We start from the raw sequence: 27,522 nt of genomic DNA, 5'->3' as shown, positions 1-27,522 counted from the left end.
GAGGGATTTACCTCTCGACCTTCGACTTTAACCGAGAGGGGTTTACCTCTCGACCTTCGACTTTAACCGAGAGGGGTTTACCTCTCGACCTTCGACATTAACCGAGAGGGCTTTACCTCTCGACCTTCTACTTTTACCGAGAGGGATTTACCTCTCGACCTTCGACTTTAACCGAGAGGGGTTTACCTCTCGACCTTCGACTTTAACCGAGAGGGCTTTACCTCTCGACCTTCTACTTTTACCGAGAGGGATTTACCTCTCGACCTTCGACTTTAACCGAGAGGGGTTTACCTCTCGACCTTCAACATCAAACGAGAGGGATTTACCTCTCGACCTTCGACTTTAACCGAGAGGGGTTTACCTCTCGACCTTCGACTTTAACCGAGAGGGGTTTACCTCTCGACCTTCGACTTTAACCGAGAGGGCTTTACCTCTCGACCTTCTACTTTTACCGAGAGGGATTTACCTCTCGACCTTCGACTTTAACCGAGAGGGGTTTACCTCTCGACCTTCGACTTTAACCGAGAGGGGTTTACCTCTCGACCTTCGACATTAACCGAGAGGGATTTACCTCTCGACCTTCTACTTTTACCGAGAGGGATTTACCTCTCGACCTTCGACTTTAACCGAGAGGGGTTTACCTCTCGACCTTCGACTTTAACCGAGAGGGCTTTACCTCTCTCCCGAGGGGGATTTACCGCTCGGTCTTCGACCTAGGAGTGCTTCCTAGGGAACGGGCTTTACCGTTCGGCTTGGAGAGGGTTTTACCTCTGCTTTGAGCTAGGAGTGTTTCCTAGTGAACGGAATTTACCGTTCGTCGTTGAGAGGGCTTTACCTCTCTCCCGAGGGGGATTTACCGCTCGGTCTTCGACCTAGGAGTGCTTCCTAGGGAACGGGCTTTACCGTTCGGCTTTGAGAGGGTTTTACCTCTGCTTTGAGCTAGGAGTGCTTCCTAGTGAACGGAATTTACCGTTCATCGTTGAGAGGGCTTTACCTCTCTCCCGAGGGGGATTTACCGCTCGGTCTTCGACCTAGGAGTGCTTCCTAGGGAACGGGCTTTACCGTTCGGCTTTGAGAGGGTTTTACCTCTCTTCCGAGAGGGATTTACCGCTCGGTCTTGGACTTGATCGTTAATTATGAACTTTGCTGACAAAATTGGCAATCAGTGTTTGCAATAGGAGACTTCCCCTTCGTTAATTGAATTCCATGATACTTTAAGCATGAAGTTCGTTTATGACTAGATCTTAGTCTGCACTTGCATAGTTGATGGCGTGGATTTCGATATATATTTGTTCAAGATGTTCATTGCTGAAATTCTCATGATGATATATATTATGGTATATAACCGTATAATAAATGATTCGGTTACCAGATATTATGAATTGCACCGAATAAATAACATAGATAATAAACAAGGTATCAAAACCGTTTCGAGATTTTATAATATTGTTGTTGATAGTTATCTCTAACACAATAATTTATTTGACTATTTGAATCACGCCAGAAAATGTTTCGGTTATAATAATTAGATAACTATATTTATAGTTATGTACTATATTATATATCATATATCATATAATATATTATGGATTATACTATATATTTAACATAAAAATAGTTGTTATAATATCTATTATCAATTAGATATTTTATGAAATATTCATATTTCAAAAAATACTTATCTTGTGGATGACGTCTCACGTAGAGATGATGATTCACGTAGAGTGCTTCATAGGGAACGGGCTTTACCGTTCAGCTTTGTTGTTCCTCCATGCTCCTCGTAGTCGCCGTTGGGTTTGCCGCTCGGCCCCACGGTGGGCGCCAAAATGTTTCGGTGGATACTTTTGGGGACCGAGAGACTAACCTGCTGACGTGTCTGGGCCGCTCGCTCGCTTCCAAACTCCTGCTATTGGCCGATCGCTGTTGGCACAAACCGATCGGTCTCCTTCTTGACGAGGGAGGATGTACCTGCAAAAGGTACTCCGACGCCCAAGTTAGGCGTGTGATTTGAAGAGCCTCAGCTCTTGGTTGAATATTTAGTGAATGATTATCACTATTGAGTATTTGAGAGTAGCGTAGAGTGAATAATGCGTAAGTGGAACGTACCTGGCTTTTGGCCCTGGCTTTGTATTTATAATTTACCTCATGGATCCTGAGCTGATATAAGCCCAATAAAATATAAACAGAATAAGATATAAACAGATTACCTAAATATCCGGTTGGTTGTTTGTAACCGCTCGGTTAATATTTCATACTATACATATTCTATTATTATAAAGAATTAATATATATTTTTTATGCTTTAGCATATACAGTAGCGATGCAACTTAGCGTCCGCATTTAGCCGACGATATTTTATGTAGCTTCCATGTCTTTATTCTATATCTCTTTTTTTAATGCAAGACCGATACTAATCCTTCATTAACGACGACTTATGTCTTCTTACATCCACTTTTACCGATACTATACTTTAACTTTCTTATTTATATTGACAATTATAAAAAAGAAATATTGCATTACTAAAACCTTATTATTTGTATTAGGATTATGTTTAGAATTTGTTTATAAAATTAAAAATAGAAAAGTTCAAATTAAATTTTCTTATATTTTAAATTTTAACTCCTGTATAGAAATTAATTTTAGTTTTTAGAAAATTTTATTTTACCGTTTGTCTTTCTTTTCTTTTTTCAAACTTTTTATAGAAACAATATGTTATAAATTTTCAATCCACATAACTGGATTGAATCATGTGGACAACATTTCGATAGAAAGAAATTTAAGTTATAAAATTTTCAATTTACGTAACTGGTTGGAATTCATGTGGACAACATTTCAACACTGATAGCTAGAGATGTGAAAAACGTTGATACCACTCACCTAAATATATCTTTTTAAACATATCTTATCTTAAATATCCATTTAAAAAATAATTTTTTAAAATAAATAAAAATACAAAAACTAATTTGTAAAAGTTGTTATATATAATTTATTTAAAGTTTATTTTTAACTTAAGCTAATTTTGTAAAGAAGTTTTTTTTTATATTTCTTTTTTAAAAAATAATTTACAAACATTTCTTAAAATAATCCTTTATTTACATGAGAGAGAAGTAATTCAAACCAATATGTGCAATAAACATGTCAAGCATACATGATTAATCTTATTTGTATAGTGTACCATTTATAAGTTATCTCCACTGATTAATATATTAGAAAACCTTTCTAAAAGTAAATACAAAATTTTAATTTCTTTCATTCCACTAATTTCTTAGACTAATCCAACTCATTGAAGATATAATAATAGACTTTAAGAAAAAGAAATGACCATAAAACAAGCCACACATGCATCCAAATTCCGAATTAGACAATTAATTAGATATATGTATCAGCCCTTTTCAACTTTCAGCTATGTATAGATCAGGGTTCAAGACACGTGGCAACCATGCATAACATTTGTATACTGTTATATTTAACTTTTACGCGAAAACCAATAATGAAAAGATTTTACCCAAATACACTTGGTGGTAGTAGCTAAGTGCTTCTCAAAACAACGAATATTACGTTAATATTATTTTTCATTTAGATGTATTCATTTCTTAAAAAATAAACAATTTTTTTATTAAGTATGTTTTTAGCTCTTAAATTTTAGTTTAGAATTTATAAAATTTTAATATTAATCGACAAATTTTAAAAGTAAATAAATATAATCTATTAAATACATTTCATATTAATATTTGTGTTGTTTATACTATTTAATATATTTTTATTTTAATGTTAGTTATGTCAAAAGAATTTAATATGTTCCGATTAAAAAATTATAAACATTTATTTTTAATGTAAGAACCTAGAAAATAGAGTATTAGAGTAAATAGGTGTATTAAAATAATGAGACGAGCAAGTCACTTTAAAATAATCTTATAATATAAATAAAACTTTCTAAAGCTCGGTTCATTATCTAAAACACTTCTATCTCTCTATAACCTTATTCACCTAGAGTTTTCTGCCTTCTCTCTATATCTTCTCTCATTTAGGGTGTCTGTTCGACGATCAGGAAGTGTCTAGGTGATCTTGGCGTTGAGGGTTACCAATCTGACCGATCAATTGGTTGAATCAAGTAGGTAAGTGGTAAAGCCCTTTCTTTAGTGTTTATGGTTCTTGATCCTGCGGAGGAATTCTGTTTGCATGGATCAAGAGTCTCTCTTCTTCAATTTTGAACTCAATTTAGGTTCTTAGATTTCTCTCCAATCACCAATCGGTGAGTTGTAGGTTTTTGTAGAGTTTTCTTGCGATGGAAGCATCGGTCAGGGTTCTCTAGAGTTGTGTTGCGTTTCTCTAAGGTAAGGGAAGCTAGATTTGTTTTGAATTAAATTTGTAGTATATGCATGATGAAATTTTGAGTATTGAGTTGGTTGAACTGAATTGGATATTTTTAATATATGTGATGTGTAACTTGAATGTGATAATGTGCAACTTGATGATTTGTGTAATTAAACATGATTGGATGTTGTATGATATGTAATTGGTGGTGTGAAAGGTTTAAAATCTGTTAATAATGTGTTTAGTTTGAAATTGAAGTGATATATAATTGTTTGAAGTCATTGGTGACGAAGTAAGGTAGTGAAAATGAGAAATTGGAATTGAGAGCTCAATTGGTCTGTTGGGATAGTTTAGGTAAGTCAAATGTGACTTGTTTAAGTCATTAAAATGGTAAAAAAAAACATGTGCAAAGTGGTAGAATTGAATTTGGGTCTTTAAGTTGAGGAATTTGAGGTTTTAGAGTAGGATTTGGTTCATGACCACTTTAGATTGATGGTAGGAAGGTTTAGAATCACTTAGACAAGTTTAATTAGGTATATAACACAATCTAGGGGTGTTAGAAGTTGGGAAAAATAGTTAAAAATGATAATTGGTGTTTGAGTTGCATAATTCTGCAGAATTTCGTTCTGCAAATTATGCAGACTCGATGAGCGAATGGTTTCGCACAGCAAGTCCTCATATGGTGCTCTTTGTTCGGTCATTCACACAACGAGTTGGTGTGTTGTGCAAGTGATTGGAGAGGATTGATCTCTGTCTGATGATTCGCATAGTGAATCTGGGCGTTGTTCGACTGGTGATGGTTTAGGATCACTGTCAGTTTAATTCGAATAGTAAAAGGGAGCGCATAGCGAGTGATTGAGGGTTTTTGTCTCTGTTTGGGCTTTCGCATAGCGACCTGGGGCGCTATGCGAGGGGTTGAGGTTTGGTATCTCTGCGAGTTAATTCACACAGCAAGACATGTCGCTATGCAAGAAACTCCTGGTTTCACACTACGAATAGGGTGCGTTGAGTGAAAGGTTTGAGTTAGTCTACTCTTTATTTCTCTGTCTTGAGTTGAATTAAGTCAAGTGTTGCATGTATTGTGAAGTGTGTTTGATGGTGTATGGTAATATATAATTGAGTATTATTATGAGTGAATTTACAAGTGAAAGTATGTGATTTCAAAGTATGGTTGATGGACGTAATTCCATAATCCTCACGGAGAAGTTACATAGAGGTGCCCTATGTTGTGTTCCAAAGTGAATCCTCTTGGTGAGGTTCAAAGTATGTTTAGAATGATTGTAGAGAGCTCAGTCTTGGGGTTATCCTGAAACTCCAATGGTCTTTCATTCTCACATAGAGAGGATTGATCCATGTCGTGAGGAGTAGCAGGAGGTCTTAGTCTTGGAGGCTTCCAGTATGCTCTAAGGCCCGAAACATACTAACCTCGTGAGTGTGGTAGGGTGAAACCCATTGACAATGGCTTTGCAAAGCAGTAGAGGCCACCACGAGTGCACAACCCGCCATAGCTCGGTAATTATTCTAGGTCCGGATAGTCGATTTAGGTCTTTGTATGATAAGATGTTTGGATTGGATTAAACTATATATGATTCTTATGTGAAATGCTTTAAACTTATAATGTATTGTTTTGTATCTAGCTTACCCTTGATTTTATGTTGTCTATTTTTGTATGTTTTCTCTTTTGCGATGATCACTTGATTGGTGTGAGCTTGGGGAGACATTTGTTTCAGTTACTTATGCGGTAGGTGATCAAGGGGATTCAGAATAGAAGTCGGACGAATCTGCATGTGTAGATATTGACTTTCGTAGGTTTGTTTCTTATAGTAGTTAATTTATAATATATATAATATTCATTTTAGTAGTATTTTACTGTTAAAAATGGAATGTTACATTTAAGATTTGAGAATTAAAATGTATTAAATTTTTCATATTGAAATCAATTTCAATTTTACATTAAAATTAAAAAATCAAAAATATATTAGTCTATTTTCTTTTTTCTAATTAAAAAGATATTTTTCAAAAATAATGTGACACATTTTGGATTTTTATAATTCCACGAAACCAACAATGATAACTTGGGCTGGCGGTAAAAACTTAATGAGTTTAAGAAATATTTGGATAAAAAAACTGAAATTAGTTTATTGAACTTCCTTTCTAATAATTTATATAAAAATATTTTGTTATTTTTATATAAGATAATTTTAGCTTTTAAGAAAATGTGATTTCATTCTATTTTCTTAATTTTTTCCTACAGTTGTATTACAAATTTGCATCGTTAATGAGGCGCGTAATTTTAATTTTATTTCTTTTTATTGTATTTAATTTATGTTTTACTTTCTATATATACATTTAACTTTTGTTCTGATTTTTCTACGTTATTTTATTTCTATTTTATTTTCTTTAATTGTACTATGTTTGTTCAACTGACATGTTAAATAAATTGATGATGTAGGATAAATATGGTATGCAAATTCGTGGAACTAGTTTGCGGGATACCATAAAATAAGATAAAAGCATAAATAAGATAAAGAGTAAGGTAAATATAAAATTTATCTAATGTTTGATGTATATTATGATTAATAAAAAGTGGATAATGATAGGTTGTAATGATAATAGTAATAATTATAATAACTAAGATGATGAAAAAAAATATGTAATAATAATAATAATAATAATAATAAGGCTTAATACTTCTTTTTGTCCCTCTTTATAAGGGAAATGTTCAAGTTCGTCCTATCTTTTTTAAAAATTCAATGTGGTCCCAAGTTGTGAAAAAAGTGTCCAATTAAATCCTTTTTGGTCATGGCGTTAAATATTTAACGATCCAGCTGACAGCGTGGAGTGATCTGTGCAACGTGGCCGTTTACCTTCATAACGTGGCAGTTGACGTGGCAGTGGCAGTGATTAAAAAATTCTGAGTTAGGGTTTGGGTATTCGAAATCGTGATTTGGGGTGGGAGGACAAACTTGAGCAGCGCCGTTTTTGCGAGTTGTTCTTGGTTTTCCTGTAGGTGATTCGAGCTCGCGGTGTAGATTGGAGAAGCTTGATGAACGAATTGGGGTTTTGCAGGTATTGCGATTCTGATTTGTGGCTTTCGAATGGAGAACCGAATTGGGTTCTGAACTCGCGTATGGGTGGTTTCAATTTGCATTTCGCGTGGTTCTTGCGGTTTGGGATTGACACTCTGCGATTTTAGGGTTCGCGTGCTGGATTGGACGAAGGTAATCAGGTGGATGATGGTGGTTCTGAGGAGAAGCAGTAGTGGCTGTTCTAGGTCACGTTGGATCTGTGCGTGGAGGGTTTCTGCGATTAGGTATTCGCGACTCTGGGTTCTTTCGCGTGGTGTGATTTGCTGTGTTTGGTGGTTCTTTCATAACACGAAGGAGCTCGCAAAAACGGCGCTGCTCAAGGGGTTGATGGTGGTGGCACGATTTCGAATACCCAAACCCTAACTCAGAATTTTTAATCACTGCCACTTTCACGTCAACTGCCACATTATGAAGGTAAACAGTCACGTTGCACAGATTACTCCATGCTGTCAGCTGGATCGTTAAATATTTAACGCCGTGACCAAAAAGAATTTAATTGGACATTTTTTTCACAACTTGGGACCACATTAAACTTTTTAAAAAAGGTAGGACGAACTTGAACATTTCGCTTATAAAGAGGGACAAAAAGAGGTATTAAGCCTAATAATAATAATAATAATAATTTTATCAATAAAATATATATAAATAGTAGGACAATTTGGGTGTCCTAACCCAAATACAACAATTTTACATAATTCTTCTATACATAATATTCTATTAATATTCCAAACAACTTTAGATTACAATAATTATAATATGGTCTTGCCATTTTTATGTTAAAAAAAAATATATTTAGATTAGAAACAACAATACATAATCGACCAAATCATCATAATACATGTTCAAACAATAAAAGTCAAATACATCTAAATACGTTGACCAAAATATCCTCGAACATACACCTTATATTTGAGATAATAATAATATTGAAAGTAGTTATAATGGAACTGCAATCGTAGACAATAATTACATCTTAACGCTAATTCTAATGACAATCTAATTATAATGACAATTGTTAAATTGTTAAGATAAGGTGATATGATTATAATGATGACAGAAGATGATGATGATAATGATAAGATTGATTTGAAAACGTGGAAATATAGTGGGAAATTTTTTGGAAACAAGTGGCTGCGGTTGTTGTAATAACCGTGTGGAGGTGGTGATTGCGGTTCCTACCATAACAATAATAATGGAAGCTTAAAAAATCTGATACAAGTGACGATAAAAACAACAATAATTTTAACAAGAGTAGTGATAACACCAATAAAAATAATGATGATAATGATGGAGGAACTAAGATAAAAAGAGAGTTAATTATCCTACTTTATCCTTAACATAAGAAATTTCTTTTTGAAAAAAAAAATCATGTCAATACACATAGTAATTAATTTTAGCTGACTTTAATAATGCAGTTATTTTCAGTTTCAAAGTCTATGCCTTCTGCTTCAAAGTCCATATCTTTTGTAATTCTTTTATTTTTAAAATATATTTTGGAGGATTGAAAGATATAAATGTATTTAAATTATTATTTAGTGTATTGAAATAAGTCTTCAATCGAAACTTAAGAGAGGGAAAGTTAATTTTAAAACTTTTTTTTCCATGTCATTAGGATAAATTACTTAATTTGAAGTATTATTTACTTTAAAATTTTGAATTCACGGTCTCGAAAGTTTTTTTTTTCAAAAATCAAAATAATGGGATAAAAAAACACATACTTAAGTTATAATTAAAGAATAATAATACTTTTGACACAATTTTTTATTTTCACACTAAAATGATACTTTGTGGATTCTATTAATAGTTTTATTCAACTAGTCATATTAAACCATTTTATAAATAAATGATATGACACATGTCAAATGAATATATTTGATATACAGGCGTGTCAAGATACTCATTCTCGTACTTAAAAGGTTCAATGTTACTTTGGGATCAGTGTACATTTCCACAAGACTTGACTTTGTGCGTGATAATTCTTCCAATGGCAGATGACAAATTGCAGCAATCAATGGCAATCACATTCAAGATCACATGTTTTCAAGTCAAGCCCACAAATTTGACCATAGTTTGAATCAATCCATCCATTCATAGCAGCGAGAACCATGCATCTTGTAAGTAGCATTCAGTTATATATTCTTCAGACGCAGGATTCCATTCCACCCAAAAATGGCTCCTTTTTGCTCTCTTCCATTTTTCACCACCACACAATCCAAAACCACGAGCGAATGTAATCCAATAGAACAGCTCTGTCACCGCTTCTCTCTTGCTGAGCTTCAAGCAGCCACAAATGGGTTCATGCCGAGTTTAATTGTCAATGGAGAAGGTCAATGTCAGGTCTACAAAGCCCACCTCAAAGGCCATGGAGACGTAGCCATCAAGCACTTCAAGACTAGAAGCCCAGATCGTGATATAGAATTCAGGGTCGAAGTCAAGATTCTGTGTCAACTACACCACCCAAATGTTGTTCCTTTGGTTGGTTTCTGTGATCACAAACATGACAAGTTTGTTGTGTATGATTATGTCTCCAATGGAAGCCTCCATGATTGTTTGCATGGCACCAACAATAACAGTGTTGTTCCCTTGTCATGGATACAAAGACTTAACATCTGCATCGGGGTGGCTCGTGGACTGCACTACATTTACTTCGAAACCAAGATACCTATCATACACCGTGCTGTGAAATCAAGCAACGTTCTTTTGGACCATAATTTGGTGCCTAAAGTGGCAGATTTTGGACTTTGCAAGAAGCACCCACAAGAGGAGTCAAGGCCAAAGCCACCAAGAGTTGAGTTGAGGGAGAACTTGGAGGTTAGTTTGGAATACATGGAGCCGGAGTATTTTATGACTGGAAGGTTATCAAACAAATCAGATGTGTACTCTTTTGGGGTGGTAATGTTAGAGATTTTGTGTAGGAAGAAAGCTTGTTTTTTAACCCCAGGTGGAGAATGTGAGTACCTTGCTAAGTGGGCCTTTGATGATGAAAGGAAGGGGGTTCTTGAGAAGATTGTTGACCCATCTCTCATTGGAAAAATAGCACCTGCTTGTTGGAAAGTGTTCATTGAGATTGTTCAGAGATGTTTGGCATCAGTTGAAGAGAGGCCAACGATGGGTGAAGTGGTAGTGATTCTTGAAAATGCATTTTTGTTGCAAGAGAGAGCAGATGTGTGAAGGAGTGTGATGAGCCTAGAACTGAGACACAAATGACAAAAGCTGAGTGGCAATGGCATTAAGAAGAGAATACGGTTATTGTTGTATTTTTCATGTTTCTTTTCAATTTTTGTAATATTGGTTTGGCAATGGCAATGGCATTTGGAAGATGAAAAACTCTAAAATTAACTCTCTATTTTAATAGTGGTTACCTCCTTTGTCTCTTGTTAATATTAGTCCATACGAGCCTTTAGCGAAAGTTGTCTTGAAAACAACACTATGCATGTACATTTTACTTATGAGCGTATTTGATTTAAAAGGATAATCTTTCCTGCGTTTTTGTTTGTAACTTACATGTACAGGAAAAAGCTATATATTTTGTTCTACCGTAGTAGCATCAACAACAGTTGTTGAACCAGAATCTTGTATTGTCAACACCAAGATCTAGCACTCAAATAAAAATCCAAAACAACCCTTCAACTGTTGGTGTTGCTTTCTAAAAGTAGAAGATAACTATGAAAAGATGGGGACACTTTCAGATTAGTGAAATACTAAGTTGTCTTTATTTCCAATAATTAATGCAGCATAAATACATAACCTCTTACACTTCAGTTGTTCATAAGAATTGAGAAAGCCATGAGTCGCTTCCCTCTTTTCATTTTTAACATATATTAGATCATTTGTGATTATCTTTTCGTTATCACTTCCTTTTAGACACCCAACTTTGTCACAGAACAAATGGGTTCTCTTCCGAGCTTTCTTTTGGTAATTATTCTTCCCTTGTGTTATTGTGTTGATGCTGCTTGCTCCAATGGAAAATGCAAGGTTTGTATAGCCTACCACCTATTGTTTGAATCATGCCTTTAACTTTTCAGTTTCAAAATTAGTATTATATTTGTTTTTCAATCTTTGATCAGCTAAATGATGAGTGCTCGTCCAATGGTGATTGTGGAACCGGACTCTATTGTTTCTCATGTCCACGTGGGTTTTCAGGCTCTAGGTGTGTGAGATCTTCTGTCACAGATCAATTCAAGCTCATAGTAAGATTCTCATTTCTCCTTGGTCTTTGCCTTATTTCTCAAGAAACTGTCACAACACAAGCCTAGAGATTTTTGAAATGCCATCATCGAGCGACATAATATAAAGTACTTGAACACTTGGCAGGGTTTTGGTTCTGGTGATGTATAGAAACTAGTTCCATCATTTTACATGAACTGAATATTAACTGCTATTGTTTGAAAAAATCAGGAAAATTTTTCAAGACTTTGTATTATTATATTTATTTTTGGATACCAAAAGAGAAATATAAGTTATAATATGAGATATGTACAGTGTCTTTAGACAGAAAAGGAAATTTAGGACTGTTTCTTCTTAATCAAATTTTTAACTTCTGTTTTTTTCTTCTTTTGGTATAGAATAATTCTCTTCCATTCAACAAGTATGCCTTTTTGACAACGCACAATTCTTTTGCTATTGATGGAGAACCATCTAACAGAAGAGTACATCGAGTCACCATCATTAATCAAGAAGACAGTGTAACCCAGCAGCTAAAAGTATGTTACTCGTTACTACTAGCCTTATCTTCTATTAACTTTTATGATGTTCTGTTTCACTACTTCCCAGGATGTTTAAGGGTCACTATTTTCTGCCATCAATGTTTCATCTGTAGAATGGAGTTCGGGGACTAATGCTAGATGCGTATGATTTTGATGGAGATGTGTGGTTATGTCATTCATTTGGAGGCCACTGCAATGACTTCACAGCTTTTGTATGTAAAATTCATCTTCCCAGTAGTGTTTTTTTTGGCCTAGGATTTTCCTAACTCTTTTCTCTACAAAAATACAAACATTTATGACTAACACTAATTCAGCTACAAAAAGATCCTAACTTTGTATTCTACAAGTAGGAACCAGCTATAGATACACTTAAGGAAGTTGCAGCTTTTCTATCTGCCAACCCAGAGGAAATTGTCACACTCATACTGGAGGATTATGTTAAAACACCCAAAGGATTGACAAGAGTCTTCACCGAAGCTGGTTTGATGAAGTTTTGGTTTCCTGTGACAAGAATGCCAAAAAAAGGAGACTGGCCTCTTGTGAGTGATATGGTTGCTAAAAATCAAAGGCTAATTGTGTTCACTTCAAGAAAATCTAAAGAACAAAGTGAAGGCATTGCATACCAGTGGAATTACATGGTTGAAAATCAGTGTAAGATATCACCAACCATTAAATCTTTCGTGTTCTTCACGCGGAGTACATTTTTATTCCATTTTGGTGTGATCTTAATTTCCGCAGATGGAGATGGAGGAAGAAAAGCGGGAAGTTGTCCAAATAGAAAAGAATCTTCTCCTCTTGATGACATGAGCAAGTCCTTAGTGTTGATAAACTATTTTCGTACTATTCCACTTAAGCCAATCACATGTAAAGATAACTCTGGAGGTCTCGTTGACATGCTCAAAACCTGTCATGGTGCTGCTGGCAACAGGTGGGCTAATTATGTTGCTGTTGACTATTACAAGGTAGAACTTTGGCACGTTTTCTCTTTTGCTACTAATTTTGTTGCTGAAGCATAAGCCTTTGACTCATTCGTTCTAATATTAGCTATGTTTGAGGATCATTGTGCAGAGAAGTGAAGGAGGAGGATCCTTTAAAGCTTTGGATAAACTCAATGGGAAACTCTTGTGTGGTTGTGATGATGTCCATGCCTGTGGTGAGGAAATTTTCACACTTTCTTTCTTGAACACAAAGTTAGTAAATAACTCATTGGATTTTGATTCTTTTTCATTTTCAGCCAGGATCTACTTCACAAGCTTGCTCAGCCCAGAAAGCATAGCAAGTAGCAACGAGGTTCTTGTAATGTTTGAGTCTCTTTTAAGTGTAATTAATTGCCTTCATTACCACGCTTCCTGGTTATCGTACAAGTACTATTGTATGCCAGTGCTACCGGATTATGAGTTTGATTACCAAAATCTGTTAAACGTGCTTCGGTGTGCTTTGGTATTGTCATTATCTGTATTGATAAAGAGAAAGAAAACAAAGTAGACAACGGTGCAGTATGTCCCATGCATTTAATTTTCTTACTTTAAGAGAGTGTTTAGGCATGTTATGCAGAACTGATCGTTTGGCACAAGTTTATGCTTTTAAATGTAATATATATGGCATTTAAGAATGCTTGTCTTAGACACGTTTTTTATCATAGTTCTAACTTTTATAACTCCAGAGATGTCGCTTTTAATTTGCTTGTGTTGATCAACTGTGTTTTAGTAAAATTTCTTTTAAACGCTACATTTAGTATAAGATGTTTAAACTTTAAAATATGAGTTGCTAGATAGTCCAATCTTTCTAGACCATTTTGTCTTAACAATCTCTCTCCTTTGCGACAAGCCCTGTGCCTTGTTTCTTACCACCTTGCCATCTTTGTCTAGCTTGTTACGAACAATCCACTTAGCTTCAATGATGTGCTTGCCTTGGGATAGCTTCACTAGCTTCCAAACATCGTTCTTCTGGAACTGGTCAAGTTATTCTTGCATGGCCTTGACCCAGGAGTCATCTCCCAAAGCTTTATTGACGTTAGATGGTTCAACTTGGGAGATGAGAGCTGTTGGCTTTTGTTTGTAGAATGATCTGGTCTTGAAACTCTCTTTAATGTCACCTATAATCTTATTCATTGGATGATTCTTCTTCATTAAACGATGTGACCCACTAGGCTCTCTTTTCTCTTCAGAATTCTCATCTTCTTGTTTAGACGCTTTGGTTTCTCTTGACTCGCTTGGAGCTATAGACGCTTCTAGCGTAGTTGATGTGTTGGCAGGTTTAGACGTTATCTCTCTTATCTGTAATGTAGAAAATGCATCGTCTAGCTCTAAAGTTTTATGGTCAAGCTCATTGTCATTAAACTTGACATGAATAACTTCTTCCACCTTAGACAATCTAAAGTTATAAACTCTAAATTCTTTTCGGTTTCAAAATAACCAAGCATGATTCCTTTATTGCTCTCAAAGTCAAATTTCTTAAATTATCTTTGATATTCAAAATGAAACATTGACATCCGAAAAAAGTATGAAATGTTGGGTTTCCTATTCTTCCAAAATTCATATGGAGTTTTGTATAGGTCTTGTATAAATTCTATTATGAAGATAACAAGTTATGTTCTCTCCTTCGGCTGAGAAGTGCTTGGGACTATTAAAATCATTTAATATAGATCTGTTTTCAAGTAAAGATATATTTTTCTTCTCAACATCCTCATTTTGTTGTGGTGTCTTTAGAATTGAGAAGTTGTGATTAATGCCAGAATTTTCACAAAATTTTTAAAAAATGTTCATTTTCAAACTTTCTCTCATGATCACTTCTGATCGAAACAATTTTATAGCCTTTTTCATTTTCTATCTTCTTAGAGAGTTTATAGAAGAAATCAAATAGTTCATCCTTACGGAGTAAGAAAAAACTCATGTCCAGCAAATGCTTCATCCTTGTTAGTACGTATTGTTATTCTATTATTTTTATTATATATTTATATAAAGTTTTATCTTTTTATATTAATGTATATTCATATTTATTAATTCATTAATATATATTAAAATATTTGGTTATATGTTTTTTAAAAATAAAGTTCTTGGAAATCGAGACATTAGTATCTTCATTTAATTAATTTCAATTCCGAGAATGTTAAATGTATTTAATTATGAGAATGTTAAATGTATTTAAATTTGAATTAAATTAAATTAAAAGTATTTTGATTACGAGATTGAAAAATCTCTTATAATTCTATGTTTCACATCATTGTACATTTCATTTCGTAAAGACCTTGAGAATTTTTTTCCTCCTATTTGATCGTTATAAATGGAGTTACCCTCCATGATATATGCAAGACATACAAGAGGAGAGATCTGTCTCATCCATCTTCAAATTCAGGTTTACTCCATTTTTCTTTCATATTTTTCTTATATTTTTGTTTACAATTATCTTCTTCCTTTTCAAACTTTTAATTTCACACAATATTTATTCTAACCTACAAAATTGTTTACTTTGTCAGTTTTAAATTATGCCTCATTAGTTATAAATGTATTATAAAAATCATTTTTTTTAAGTTTTTAATACTGCATATAAGTCAGTTTATGTATTTTAAGAAATTCTGTTACATCTAATAGATGTGATTTTAAAAGCATTATTACGTGACTTTATCTATTATTTATGTTTCATTCCATTATTTCCCTAAAAAAATTACTTTTTTCAGTATATTTTTTGGTTATTGTTGAATATAGTGAAGACTTAATTTTTGCTTTCGTCTTCGTCAAAGAACTTCCAGAGAAATGGTTTTTTGTAGATGCCAGAGGTAGTAAAACTGTGGTCATCTACAACAGAGATGTCAACCACCCTCGGATTATCGAAGGTTGGTTAGTCCTAGGAGAAATCTATAACATAACAGGAAATCATTTTATGTTTAGGTACGACGACAATGTTATTTCCAAATAACAGTTGAACTAGGTGAATGTACGAACTTAAATTTGGAAAAGTTCCACATTGCAGTTGCTCGGCAAAACACCATTTCTGTTTTCAGACTTACCCTCATTTATTCTCAATGCAGAGGAAGCCACTTTATTTTTCTGACTTCCTAACTTTATAATTTTAAAAACAACTTCATTTCGTTTTGATTTGTCTATTTCTTTATGTTAATTTTCTCATGACCTTCTAACTAACTTTGCGAATCGCAAATGGAGGTTCACATATCTCCAACTCAATGGTATGGAATCCAAAGTTAAATGCAAAATTCTCATTACGAATTCTTCGATGAGGTCTGCCAAGAATTGATTTGGTTGGAAACGACTGCGCATAAACTGAAGGAAGGGGATGTCATTGTGTTTCATGCTAAGTTATTCAAGGATGTCTGTATTTGTTGGAAGAATACCATTCAACACCTCAAGGAGGACATTCTGGGTATTACAGAACATATCGAAGGATGGTAGCGAATTTGTATTGGAGAGGCATGAAAAGAACAGTCCAAGAGTATGTGCGTTCTTGTGACACGTGCCAATGCCAAAAATATCTTGCCGCATCTCCATAAGGGCTTTTGCAGCCACTACCTATTCCAGAGAAAGTATGTGATGACATCACGATAGATTTCATCTCGGGACTGCCAGGATCTAAAGGGTATGAAGCTATATTTGTCATAGTGGACAGACTTTCTACTGAGGTGTTTGTGAAGGAGATTGTGAGGTTACATGGTGTTCTTCTCTCAATTTTCAGTGATAGAGACCCTATTTTCATGAGTCAATTCTGGAAAGAATTTTTCAGATTGCAAGGCACTATTCTCAGCATGAGTTCGGCTTACCATGATGATCAATCAGAAAGCAATTTTGACATAGGAGATTGGGTGTTTCTGAAACTGAGACCTCACAGGCAGAAATCTGTTCTTTCTAGAAATAATGCCAAGCTTTCTGCAAGATATTATGGAGCTTTTGAAATCATCAGTCGCATAGGAACTGTGGCTTACCGCTTGAAATTACCAGAGACAACTCGGATTCATCCGTGTTTCATGTGTCCTTGCTAAAAAAAGCAGTAGGAAACTACAAGGTGCAGTCTGAATTACCTACAGGCTTGGGTGGGGATGGTGTTGATACACGGGTTCCAATTACAGTTTTGGCTTCTCGAGTGGTGGTAAAACATGGTGAACGAGTCAAACAGTGGTTGAAACAGTGGGCTGCAAAACCAATCGAAGAAACAACTTGGGAAGATATAGTGGTCATACGGAGCCAATTTCCTGACTTGAATCTTGAGGACAAGATTGCTATTAGTGGAAGGGGTAATGATGGGGATCAAGAAGGAAGTTTTGGGCCGGAAGAAAGGATAGTCCAAGAGGCAACCACAAAGCCCAAAGAGTGGATTGTCTACAAAAGAAAAGGGAAAAGATCAGATATAGGAAAAGAGAATATTGAGCTGGCAAAATTAGTTATAGAGAGAGTAGAATCCCATTATTTAAGTAGTATGAGAAGATGAGGAGGGGGTTTTCGTTGACATTGTTATGGAGGGACTGAGTAGCTTTTATGCTTCTCTGTAAGGAGCTGCGCTCTGGGGTATTATTTACCCTTTCTAGTGCATTTTGTTTCAATTTTTCAGTGATAAATAATACATCCTCCATTTCTACTCCATTTTTGCATTATTTTTTTATTTCCATTTTACTTTGTTGTTATGGTCTGCATCAGAAACTTTATCAACTCTCCCTAACTGGGTTGGATGTACAAGACATATTTTTAATAAATTAGAGAATACAAACTCTATGTTTCTTCTCCAACATAAATTCAACTACCTTAATGCAAGGGATATACGTGTTTATGTACGCCAAATGATAAGAAGCAAGGGAAATAACACTATGCATTCTAATAAGCATAAGGGTCAAAGATAGCATCTGGACTTTTAAGGCCGAATGCTTATAACCGTTTTCAATCCCTAAAACACAATTATGGTCATCGTTAGGCCTTTGAAACCACGAGTTTGTTGTTTCCTCTCTCAACGATGAATTTTATCTAACTTGTAGATACTGTCAGGGTAAACAAAATCAATATATAATCTTCCTAAGTATAATTCTAAAGATAGTTACTGTAAAAATCAACTCACTTATCATGCAAGGCAGTGAGTGAATGAATGACGGTGTAAAAACTCTTTACACTCAGTGCATACACTATTTATTTACTCTTTCTAATCGAGTGGAAATTATCAGATATTTTGCAAATTCTTGCATCTTTACCTATAAAAGATACAACCAGAGAACTTCTACAACATCTCGGGTTACTGTTCATGCCTCATATCGGAAGTTCACACAATGAATTGCTAAGTTATGGCTTAGAGGTTTGAAGAAAACAATCAAACACTGCATAATTGACAACCTAACAATATTTTTTCATTCATTGATGGGCATAATACCGAAAATATTCATCTGACACAGTACAAATAAAAAGAGCAAATGAAAACAAGTATATCATGTAAGTTATGAATTTGCTAAAAGAGGGAGCGAAATCACATTATATCAAAGGACAACAACACAATAACCAAACCCGTCTCAACAGGTTGCCACTCAAACTCACTCATGACATAATCGCGAAAAATTGCAGATTAAGCGAACACAAAAGTTCAACTTTCAAAAATCTAAGTTGGGTCTTAAAAAGATAAGCATGTGGAAGACCTACTTCTTAGAAGGCTTCCCTTTCTTTTGAGAACCTTTCCCCTTTGTGTTATCCATCGAAGAATCCATGTTATTGTCCTTCATATTAATGGCACCCTGGCTGAACTCCGGAGACAGTATCTTGGCAATCTCAGGAAAACCAACAGTGTTTCTTCCACGCAACAAATTTTGCAAATTCTGCTCCCAAATCTTGTCCTTCTTAATACCAGGACTCTGCACAGCAAACATATCATGTCAATAATACCCTAAATTTAACCTTACGAACTAGGAAGCACGGTTATCTAATCAAGTGTAAAATAAGATTGGGAGTGAAGAGTGAGGTAAGGTGAGAGAACCCGGAAATTGTAGAGTTTGATAAACTTCGAGAGAATGAGGGCAATTTCGGAACGAGAATGCCTAGGGATGCCAAGGAAGGTGCAGAGTTCACTGGAAGATTTGCGGATTTTGGTGTTGCCGGTTCCTGTGATATCTGCCACCGCTTTCGCCACCGTGGACATGCTCCTCCGACCCAACGAACCCATTTTCGCAACGTGCTATGGTTGCTACCACTGCGTTCTTGTACAAATCAACACCAGTTAATGAATACCGTCAAAAACAAAGAGGGCAGACACGGAGTTTTGTTAAGAGGAGTATTTAATTGAATTTTAGTAGTTTTTTTTTAGATAAGAGCATCATAAAATTTGAAAAGATTTTTCATAATGTAATTCTTTTTGAAAAAATTATGATTAGCATTGTGTAATTTAAATTTAAAAGAATTAATAAATTTTGAAAAGATTTTATAAAAAAAATCACAAATTTTTCGATTCTTTATTATTTTTACCGTAGAAAGTTTTTGTAAAGTTTTTGTAATTCTTTATTATTCTTTATTACAAAATAAATTACTAGAAACTATTCTTTATTCATAGTCATCCAGCATAAAAATACTCGACCAATACATTTTATTTTGTAAAGTTTTGTTAACACGAATACCAAATTTCGTAAAAACAACTATATTGACAAAATATTGTTCTAAAAGTGTTTTTTGAATGCTAATGAATTAGATTTTTCTCTTGCGTCATCTCTCGTTTATTTTTTCTTGTTCTTTTTCTTAGTTTCTTTTCTTTCCAAATCTTGTTTTCTTTCTTGTTTTCTTTCTTCCATGGTAGAAGAAGTAAGTCAAACACATGCTGTAGATAATTGCATGTATATTCATCCCAACGAAAACTCTACAACACCTGTCTTGTTTCACCCGTTCTTGATAACAACATGGAAACAGTTCGAGAAAATGCTTGTGAGATGCAGGAAAAGGAATGGCTGCGGGATTTGATGTGTTGCACAATTTCAGTGACTCTGGAGACTTCATACTTTCATAGCATCAATATCGAACACTTCTGAAGCTGCTACAAAAATCTAAAGTGATAACAACATTGATTCAATAAATACTCAAATTAATTTTGTCGGCTCTATCAACAACTATGTAAATGGTAAGCATGGAGGTAAAATTTTCTCCATTAATGGTTTTGACGAAAATAAAGGTGGTTCGATTTTTGAATCTGGTGGAACAGGTCATCTTGCTGCTTGGATAATTTTTGTTTTGTAATCTTATTACGCCTATCACTGTTAAGCTCCCTAATGGAAAATGTGTTAAAGCTACCCATAAAAGAGTTGTTAAAATTAACAGAAAACTATTTCTTCAAGATGTTTTATACATACCTGATTTTGATTACAACTTGATTTCTATATCTCAATTGGTTTCCAGTCATAACATTGAACTTGTCTTCTATACAGAGTCTCAAAAGAGTGATAAAACAAGTATTTCTATACAAAGAGTGTTTATTTTCTGCTAAGTGTTCAAAAGTTAACGAATTCTAATAAGTGGATATATTGAGAAAGAGGTGAGTAAGGTTATGAGTTAAACAAGTTAACAAAAAGAATCAAAGAAATTATTTCTAAAGAGATGGAGAGGTAGAAGTTGCATACTAGTTATACCACTACAAAAGTGGAGGTCAGGTCACAAATAATGTAGGAAGTTATGCAGAATAGACTACTTTCTGGACGTGTATCTTTGCACATAGAACAAGTGGACTGGTGATATAACTAAGGAACAAGCTTCTTGAACCTGTTGAGTCTTTTAAATTTTACTGCTTGCTTTGTCCCATGCTTCCTGGTTACAATATCATCATACAAACACTATTTTATGCAGACACAGAATTACCATTATGTTTGATTCGCGTTTCATAACTACAAACTCGTAAGGTATACGTGCAGGTGAAATTAAGATACTTAGCGGACAACAAAAATGTTGAAATTGACATAAATCATCGGAGAGAAAAATTGTTACAACAATTAAACACGTAATCTTGAAATCTGTTTACTTTGCAACCTGTCTTCATTCACAAGAGAGATAGAAGCAACTTGATTCCTGTACAGAGACATGAAACATCAGAAATATGAAACTAAACACATAAATTTTGAGCTTTAGCAGTAGTAGTAGGTGTTCTCATCTACTTGATTGATTCCCTCAACGTGGCTTTGGGTCAACAATTTCAGAGAAAACAGTCCCAGACACTAATCTATCACTCTCTTTATAGCTGCTACTAAGCTCTTCGCTGCTGGTACTCACACTCACCACACTTCCACTACTCTTGTTAAAATCCGAAACCTGACCCACACTCGTTCCACTACTAAACAAATCTTCCATACCTTCCTCTCTTCTTTCATTAACCCCCTCACCGCCAATCACGTTATCATTATCCCGCTGTTCCGCACTCTCTTGTAACTGCAACGCAAACTCCAGCATCCAAACGACGTCGTTCATCGACGGCCTCTGCGTTCCATCGTCCAACAAACAACTCACCCCAATCTCGCAGAACTTCCTCAAGCACTCTGGTGCGATCCTCCCCTTCAATGCGGGGTCAACAATCTGCGCAATGGTCCCATTTTGGTAACAGTGTCTCGCCCAATCAGCCAGTGACACCTGTTTCTTCTCCGCGGTGCGGATCAGAGGCGGACGAGCACAGAGTAACTCAAACAACACCACGCCGAAAGAGTACACGTCAGACTTTTCCGTCAATTGCTGTCGTTTGTAATACTCTGGGTCTAAATACCCTATGCTGCCCTTCACCACGGTGCTCACATGGGCCTTTGACATGCCTGTGGGCCCAATTCGGGAAAGCCCGAAATCCGAGACCTTGGCCACCCACTTATCATCCAACAAGATGTTTGTGGTCTTCACGTCGCGGTGGATGATCGTGTGCTTCGCGCCAGTGTGCAGATAGTGCAGCCCACGCGCGGCGCCGATGCAGATCTTCAGGCGCTCCTTCCACGGGATAGCGGGGTTGTCCGTGTTGTAGAGATGGTCGCGTAGGGTGCCACGTGCCATGAAGTCGTAGATGAGGATCATCTCGTTCATCTCGTTGCAGTATCCGATTAGGGACACGAGATGAAGATGGCGGAGCTGCGAGAGCATCTCGATCTCGTTCATGAACTCGTGCGCCCCCTGCTGTGAACCCGGTTTGAGTCGCTTGATGGCCACTGGGGTGGAACCGCCGTCGATGTAGCCCTTATACACATGGCCAAATCCCCCGGCGCCGACGATGAAAACGTCGTCGAAGTTGTTGGTGGCGGCTTTGATTTCCGACAGGGAGAAGTGGCGGCAGAGATCGGACGGTAGAGAGGAGTTCGTAGTGGTTGACTTGGTCGTTGTAAAGGAGAGTGGACCCCATTTGGAAGTCGCAGAAGACTTTGACTTGTTGTAATCTTTTGGCTTTGTGGTTCTCTTACGTCTGAAAAACACGACAAGGAAAACGATTAGCGAGATCAAAACGATGCCTGACACCACCCCTGCTATAGCGGCAATGATAGTTGTGCTTCCGCCGCTGGTCTTTCCGTTTTGGCTGGGAACGTTGTTCTGTGGAGTCTGAACCGGGTCCGGGTTGGGTCCAGCTAGGTTGTTCGAATCACTGATTTTGAAGATCTCTAGACCGTTCAGGAAGGCATCTGGGTATCTCGAATCTACACTGGTTCCGTAAGGGTGCATTTGAAGCGAGAGATTAAACTTTTTCTGAGCACCATTCTTGGGAATAAAAACGGCATAGTTTTTATGCACAGCTAGACCTTTTTGTTTCTGACTCCAAACCATTACATCTGCACGCTCATCAGCCAACTGACTCGCTATGTAAATGGTGAATCGCCTGTCACCGATAGCAGTAATATCGGGATCAAGCTCGCAAAAGTGGAGTCTGAGAACGTAAGTGAAGCCATAATCAACTGGGAACTCCCAAGTGAGGTTGCTCATTCTGTTCAGAGTGGCGTTTCTGCCCATGTTACGCGATGTTCTGAACAGTTCCTTTGGTGCCAAGTAATCGGGATTCACGGTTATGTTTATTTTCCCATCAACGTCAGCTGATAGATCATCATTCTTTGGATTGTGTTTGATAAAGTAAGGTTCTTCGGCAGCCCAATCCCTGAACAAACCGCTGTCGTTATATGGCGAGATTTCTTGTCCTCCGGCTTTGATTCTATACTCAGTCTGAAGAGCAAAGCTGGTTCCAACGCTGTACAGCGTGCTACGTTCGATGAACGTGAAGCCTGTCTCATTTGCTGGTGTGTAATATAAATCGGTTGGCATGGAAAGTACCTCGATTCCATTGATGAAAGCGTAAGAGTTTGGATGCGAGGGAGTGAAGGTGAGGATAAGCCTCTCACCGTCGTTGACGTTGACGACGTATTCTCTGAAAACAGTGTCGGTGGCTTGAGCTTCGGCGTTAAGAGAGGCGTTGAAATCGTTGAGGAGAGTAAATAGGTTGGATTGAACGGAGAAGGATGCGTGGGTGCGGGGAAAGGAAGGGTAGTCTGCAGGGTAGAAGAAGAGGCGAAGGAATTTGGTGCCTGGGGAGACAGGGAAGGAGTAATTGAATTGGGAACGGGACAAGCGTGCAGTGGAGAAGGGGACTTGATTGACGGAAGGAGACTGTGTTGTCGCCTTGTCTGAAACGGAGCCGTCTTGGGAAGATAAGTACTTTGTGTCTGCGTCGCCGGTCCACGTTCTTTGACCGTCGGAGGAGTTCCCGGTGGTGCCGCAATTGATGGTGAAAACTTCCTCTGAGGTGTAGGCTTGGAGGTGTGTGGAGAAGTGTAGTAGGAGGAGGAAGAAGAGTTTTAAGAAGGTGAAAGTGAAGATGGTCATGGTTTGCAGTGAGAAGAGAAAAAAGAACAAAGTCACTGAAACTATGAAGACTTAGTACTTATTATCTTGATTGATGTCTCGGGGTAGTTACTAGGAAGCTCGGGAGATAGTGTTGCTAGTGGAAGACGATTGCGACCACTACTGGTGAAATATGAATCTTGCTTTGGTTGCAGTTATCTCTTTTTGACCAATTCAACTTTGATACACAAAGTTCCACGGTTTTGTTATAAAACCTTACTTGAAAGAAAGGGAAAACAAAAACAAAGATTAGGGTACGATAATTTCAGCTTTGTCTTGTCTATTCAATTAGCAAGCTTTTGTTCACATGCTTAATGAATAATCCTTTCTTTCTAGAATTTCTTTTGGATTTTTGCTAATCAGTTTCATTAGAAAATAAAAATGTCATTGAAAATTATCAAAAGGAAAATTTTAAAAATCATGAAAGACGCGTTTCTGGGCATCTTAACAAAAAAAAAAAGCATTCCCTTAACAGGACAATTAAACATAAATTAAAGATTAATTACAGATAAATTCCAACTTCAAAGATGTATTAGTCAAATTATCTCATTTTCTATTTTTATAATATTCTATTCATATAAAATATTGTTTAAAAGAACGGTAACATGTTACGTTCCTTTCATGCAGATGTTTTTTTACATCACTCATGCATGCAGATGTGATTCATAATCATTCTAAACAATATCGCAATTTGTCCATATTGATTAATTATGTCCTGTTATTTCTGTCAAAAAGATTATATTAGGTTGATGGCAAGTGATACTTTTGAAAATTTATCATTAATACTATGAGATATTATTTTTAGATTAGAAATAATAGTATATGACATCATTGTTTTGTCTTGTAACTTATCTTGTGATGCCTAAGTGAAGGGTGGATATTATTTGGACAGTGTTGTACTCTAGTGATAGTGGCACTAATAAAACATTACAATAATTGAATGTTCTATTCAAATATATGGACTTTTCCACTTGTTGTTCTTCACAAGACTCCATGGTGGAATCCATTTTCTTCGTCATGTCACTTCAAGATTTATAAAATCATAGTTTTTCACAAAATTTTACTCCAGATATGAATTTTTCTAAGCACAACAAGCATGTCAAAGTAACCATGATTAAATAACCTATTAAAAGGGACACTAATGCTGAATTTGACCATTCAAAATACATGACAAGTACTTATAATATATATATATATATATATATATATATATATATATATATATATATATATATAGGGACTAAAAGAAATGCCTTTTAAATGTAAGAACTAAAACGATGAAAATTGTTCAACTATAACAACCAAATGACATTTAACCTTATTTTCAAGCAATTTAACATTATTATTTTTCTAAAAGGAGTTGTTTATAAATCACGACTTCAATTACAAAATTAAAAGTCATAATCTTAGATATAATTTTTTTTATATATTAAACAAAGTAATATTTTAAAATTCAGGCTTTTTACGAAATTATGCTTTAAGATACTATTTATATATTTCATAATTTATTTTGAACTATTTAGGTTTTTAATAAAAAAATACTGGGTTAAATGTTTCTTTAATTTATAAATTATTTTTAAAAATTATATTTCGTATCTAAATTAAATTATATATCTATCTTATTTTTGTAATTTATGAAAACAATGAAATATTAGCAAACAGAAATATTTTCGGAATGAGAATCAGAATTTTATACAGTGGACTAATTTAACTTTCACACATAACTTATGATGATGTTTCACTTTTATGAAGTTAAAAAAAATGAAATATATATATAATTCAATTTTAAAAAAAATCACTTTTGCAAATAATTTCAGAACAAAAAATATATTTAATTTTAGTGAAATTACATCATCTCAAAAATTGATTAAAAAACATATTTTTCCTTTATAAGTAAATTTTATCAAGTAAAGATCGAGTTTAAATAATATTAAACTGAATTGACTTAAATAGAAAAAAAAAATTGCTTTTTTATTCACAAAAAAAAACTTTAAACGTCCAATTCGATTGAAAAATGGGTCGAATAAGTTAAAAATCCATAGCCTGTGGTACTAAACAACCATTTTTGCTAATATGTTTGTTTCTTCAAATCTGACTTTTTGTTAGCTTATAAAGTTTAATTGTATTTATATCTATACTGCGTATTTTCTTCAAAGCTGAATTTAGTTATTTTCTAAATTTATATATATATATATATATATATATATATATATATATATATATATATATATATATATATATATATATTATCACTTTCGGAGTTCTTATCAGTACATCATGCATACATGGTACAAGAATCATATTTTAAGTAAGTAACAAATGCTATGAGATAAAAAAAAAAAAAAAAGATACAGAAGAGGTTATTATACCTTAAGTTGTTATATGTAAGGCCTCGAAAATTAACTCTCCAAATTAGCTGTCAAATCGCAATTAATGCACATCACGTCATTCGCAGAGCCATTAAAAACGCACCAAGCACTGCATGCACGAGCGCCACTTGTCACGTTGGAAGCTTCTGAAATCAGAAGTGGGGGTGCAGGTGTCAGCAGAGAAGACGCTCGTTCGTCTGGACTTGGAAGGAACAAAAATAATTTTCGAAAAACCCTCTCACTCACCTGCACGCACTCATCTTCTTCCTCAGAAACCAACCTTTCACTTTCTCCATCTTCTCTCTAGAAGCTTCAACTTCTCTCTACTGTTACTCATTCTCTTCTTCTCCGTTCAACATTCAGAACCGTAGGAACGTTCACTACGCCGTGAGCTTCGTTTTGGACCGAACCACTTTCGATTCCGTAACCGGTAAGTTTTCCAACCTAGGCGTTCGTTTATGGATTTCCTGCGAACCCAGATTCAGTTGCATGCAAGGGTATAAGCTGATGTTCTGCGTTTCTTTGGTTAGATTTAGTTGAAGAAAATTAAGTGACCGTTGAGGGTAGACAAACAGTAGTTGGACGAAGCCAAAAATCTTGAGTTTAGGACAAGTGCGTACAAATCCGGGTAAGGGAAGCTTATATATTTAATTCGTATTTTGATTGTATGATTGATGAAAAAGAATGCCTGTTGATTTATGAATGAATGTATGTATACAGTATGAGTATGAATGCATGAAAGATGATGACTGAGATGTATGAGTATGATCCTGGATATTTTGGTGTATGAATTAAATCTGTATGATGATGATTGAATATGAATTATTTGAAATGAATGTTATAAAGTTGATGAATTGATATTTATATGAAGTATAAAGTATAAACTGAAATGTTAAAATCTGGAAATCTGTTATAGTTGAACAAATCTGAATATGATAATTCCCTATGATAAAATACGTTCGTCATCGTACGGTCTTATACCGTTCGGTTTCCCTGAAAATGACTTAGAATGGAATTCTTTCATTCGGAAAGAATTCTATCCGAGAACGAGCGTCCCCTTTTGAATTACTATGTTGAGCGTTCGGTTCAACATAGAGATGTCGTATACCTTGAATTAAATATTATTAAATTACACCTTAAAATAAGTAACGCTCGGTCTTATACCAAGCGTTCGTTCTAAATAGCGCTCGGTCTTATACCAAGCGTTCGTTCTAAATAGCGCTCGGTCTTATACCAAGCG

At 35.3% G+C, this 27,522-nt stretch overlaps 2 protein-coding genes and 2 pseudogenes across 3 annotated transcripts; 2 read left to right on the top strand and 2 right to left on the bottom strand.

Annotated features, from left to right (window-relative positions):
- The first annotated feature begins 9,337 nt into the window (after positions 1–9,337).
- On the top strand, positions 9,338–10,771 carry LOC124837524 (putative receptor-like protein kinase At5g59700; annotated as a pseudogene).
- A 389-nt stretch (positions 10,772–11,160) lies between these two features.
- LOC148200133 (PI-PLC X domain-containing protein At5g67130-like) lies at positions 11,161–14,341 on the top strand. Of its 2 annotated transcripts, XM_088114418.1 has the most exons (8): positions 11,162–11,378; positions 11,471–11,593; positions 11,969–12,106; positions 12,223–12,321; positions 12,460–12,760; positions 12,848–13,071; positions 13,178–13,262; positions 13,344–13,798. In XM_088114418.1, the coding sequence occupies exons 1-8, from the start codon at positions 11,292–11,294 to the stop codon at positions 13,592–13,594; spliced, it is 1,308 nt and encodes a 435-aa protein (XP_087970544.1). In that variant the 5' UTR covers positions 11,162–11,291; the 3' UTR covers positions 13,595–13,798. The 2 variants fall into 2 exon arrangements, with proteins under 2 accessions (XP_087970543.1, XP_087970544.1); XM_088114417.1 differs by having other exon boundaries at positions 11,161–11,378; positions 12,460–13,071; positions 13,344–14,341.
- A 2,081-nt stretch (positions 14,342–16,422) lies between these two features.
- On the bottom strand, positions 16,423–19,343 carry LOC148200132 (uncharacterized). The gene is made up of 3 exons (XM_088113824.1): positions 19,064–19,343; positions 18,733–18,941; positions 16,423–17,436 (listed from the first exon to the last, which is right to left on the bottom strand). The coding sequence occupies exons 1-3, from the start codon at positions 19,247–19,249 to the stop codon at positions 17,340–17,342; spliced, it is 492 nt and encodes a 163-aa protein (XP_087969950.1). The 5' UTR covers positions 19,250–19,343; the 3' UTR covers positions 16,423–17,339.
- Positions 19,344–20,996: 1,653 nt separating this feature from the next.
- Positions 20,997–24,149, bottom strand: LOC148200131 (receptor-like protein kinase FERONIA pseudogene; annotated as a pseudogene).
- Between the last annotated feature and the right edge of the window lie 3,373 nt (positions 24,150–27,522).

This window comes from Vigna umbellata, chromosome 4 (genome assembly GCF_029865625.1).
Source record: "Vigna umbellata cultivar VRB3 chromosome 4, Vumbellata_1.0, whole genome shotgun sequence".
Classification (NCBI taxonomy): Eukaryota; Viridiplantae; Streptophyta; class Magnoliopsida; order Fabales; family Fabaceae; genus Vigna; species Vigna umbellata.
This window is presented reverse-complemented; position numbering and strand designations above follow the sequence as displayed.

Coding starts and splice junctions, on each gene's coding strand:
- LOC148200133 (XM_088114417.1), top strand. CDS start 11,292: ATGGGTTCTCTTCCGAGCTTTCTTTTGGTAATTATTCTTCCCTTGTGT. Junction 11,379..11,470: donor GCTCCAATGGAAAATGCAAG/GTTTGTATAGCC, acceptor ATCTTTGATCAG/CTAAATGATGAGTGCTCGTC. Junction 12,322..12,459: donor GCAATGACTTCACAGCTTTT/GTATGTAAAATT, acceptor TTCTACAAGTAG/GAACCAGCTATAGATACACT.
- LOC148200132 (XM_088113824.1), bottom strand. CDS start 19,249: ATGGGTTCGTTGGGTCGGAGGAGCATGTCCACGGTGGCGAAAGCGGTG. Junction 18,942..19,063: donor TCAAACTCTACAATTTCCGG/GTTCTCTCACCT, acceptor TTTGCTGTGCAG/AGTCCTGGTATTAAGAAGGA. Junction 17,437..18,732: donor AAAGGGAAGCCTTCTAAGAA/GTAGGTCTTCCA, acceptor TTTCTTTTGTAG/ACAATCCACTCTTTGGGCTT.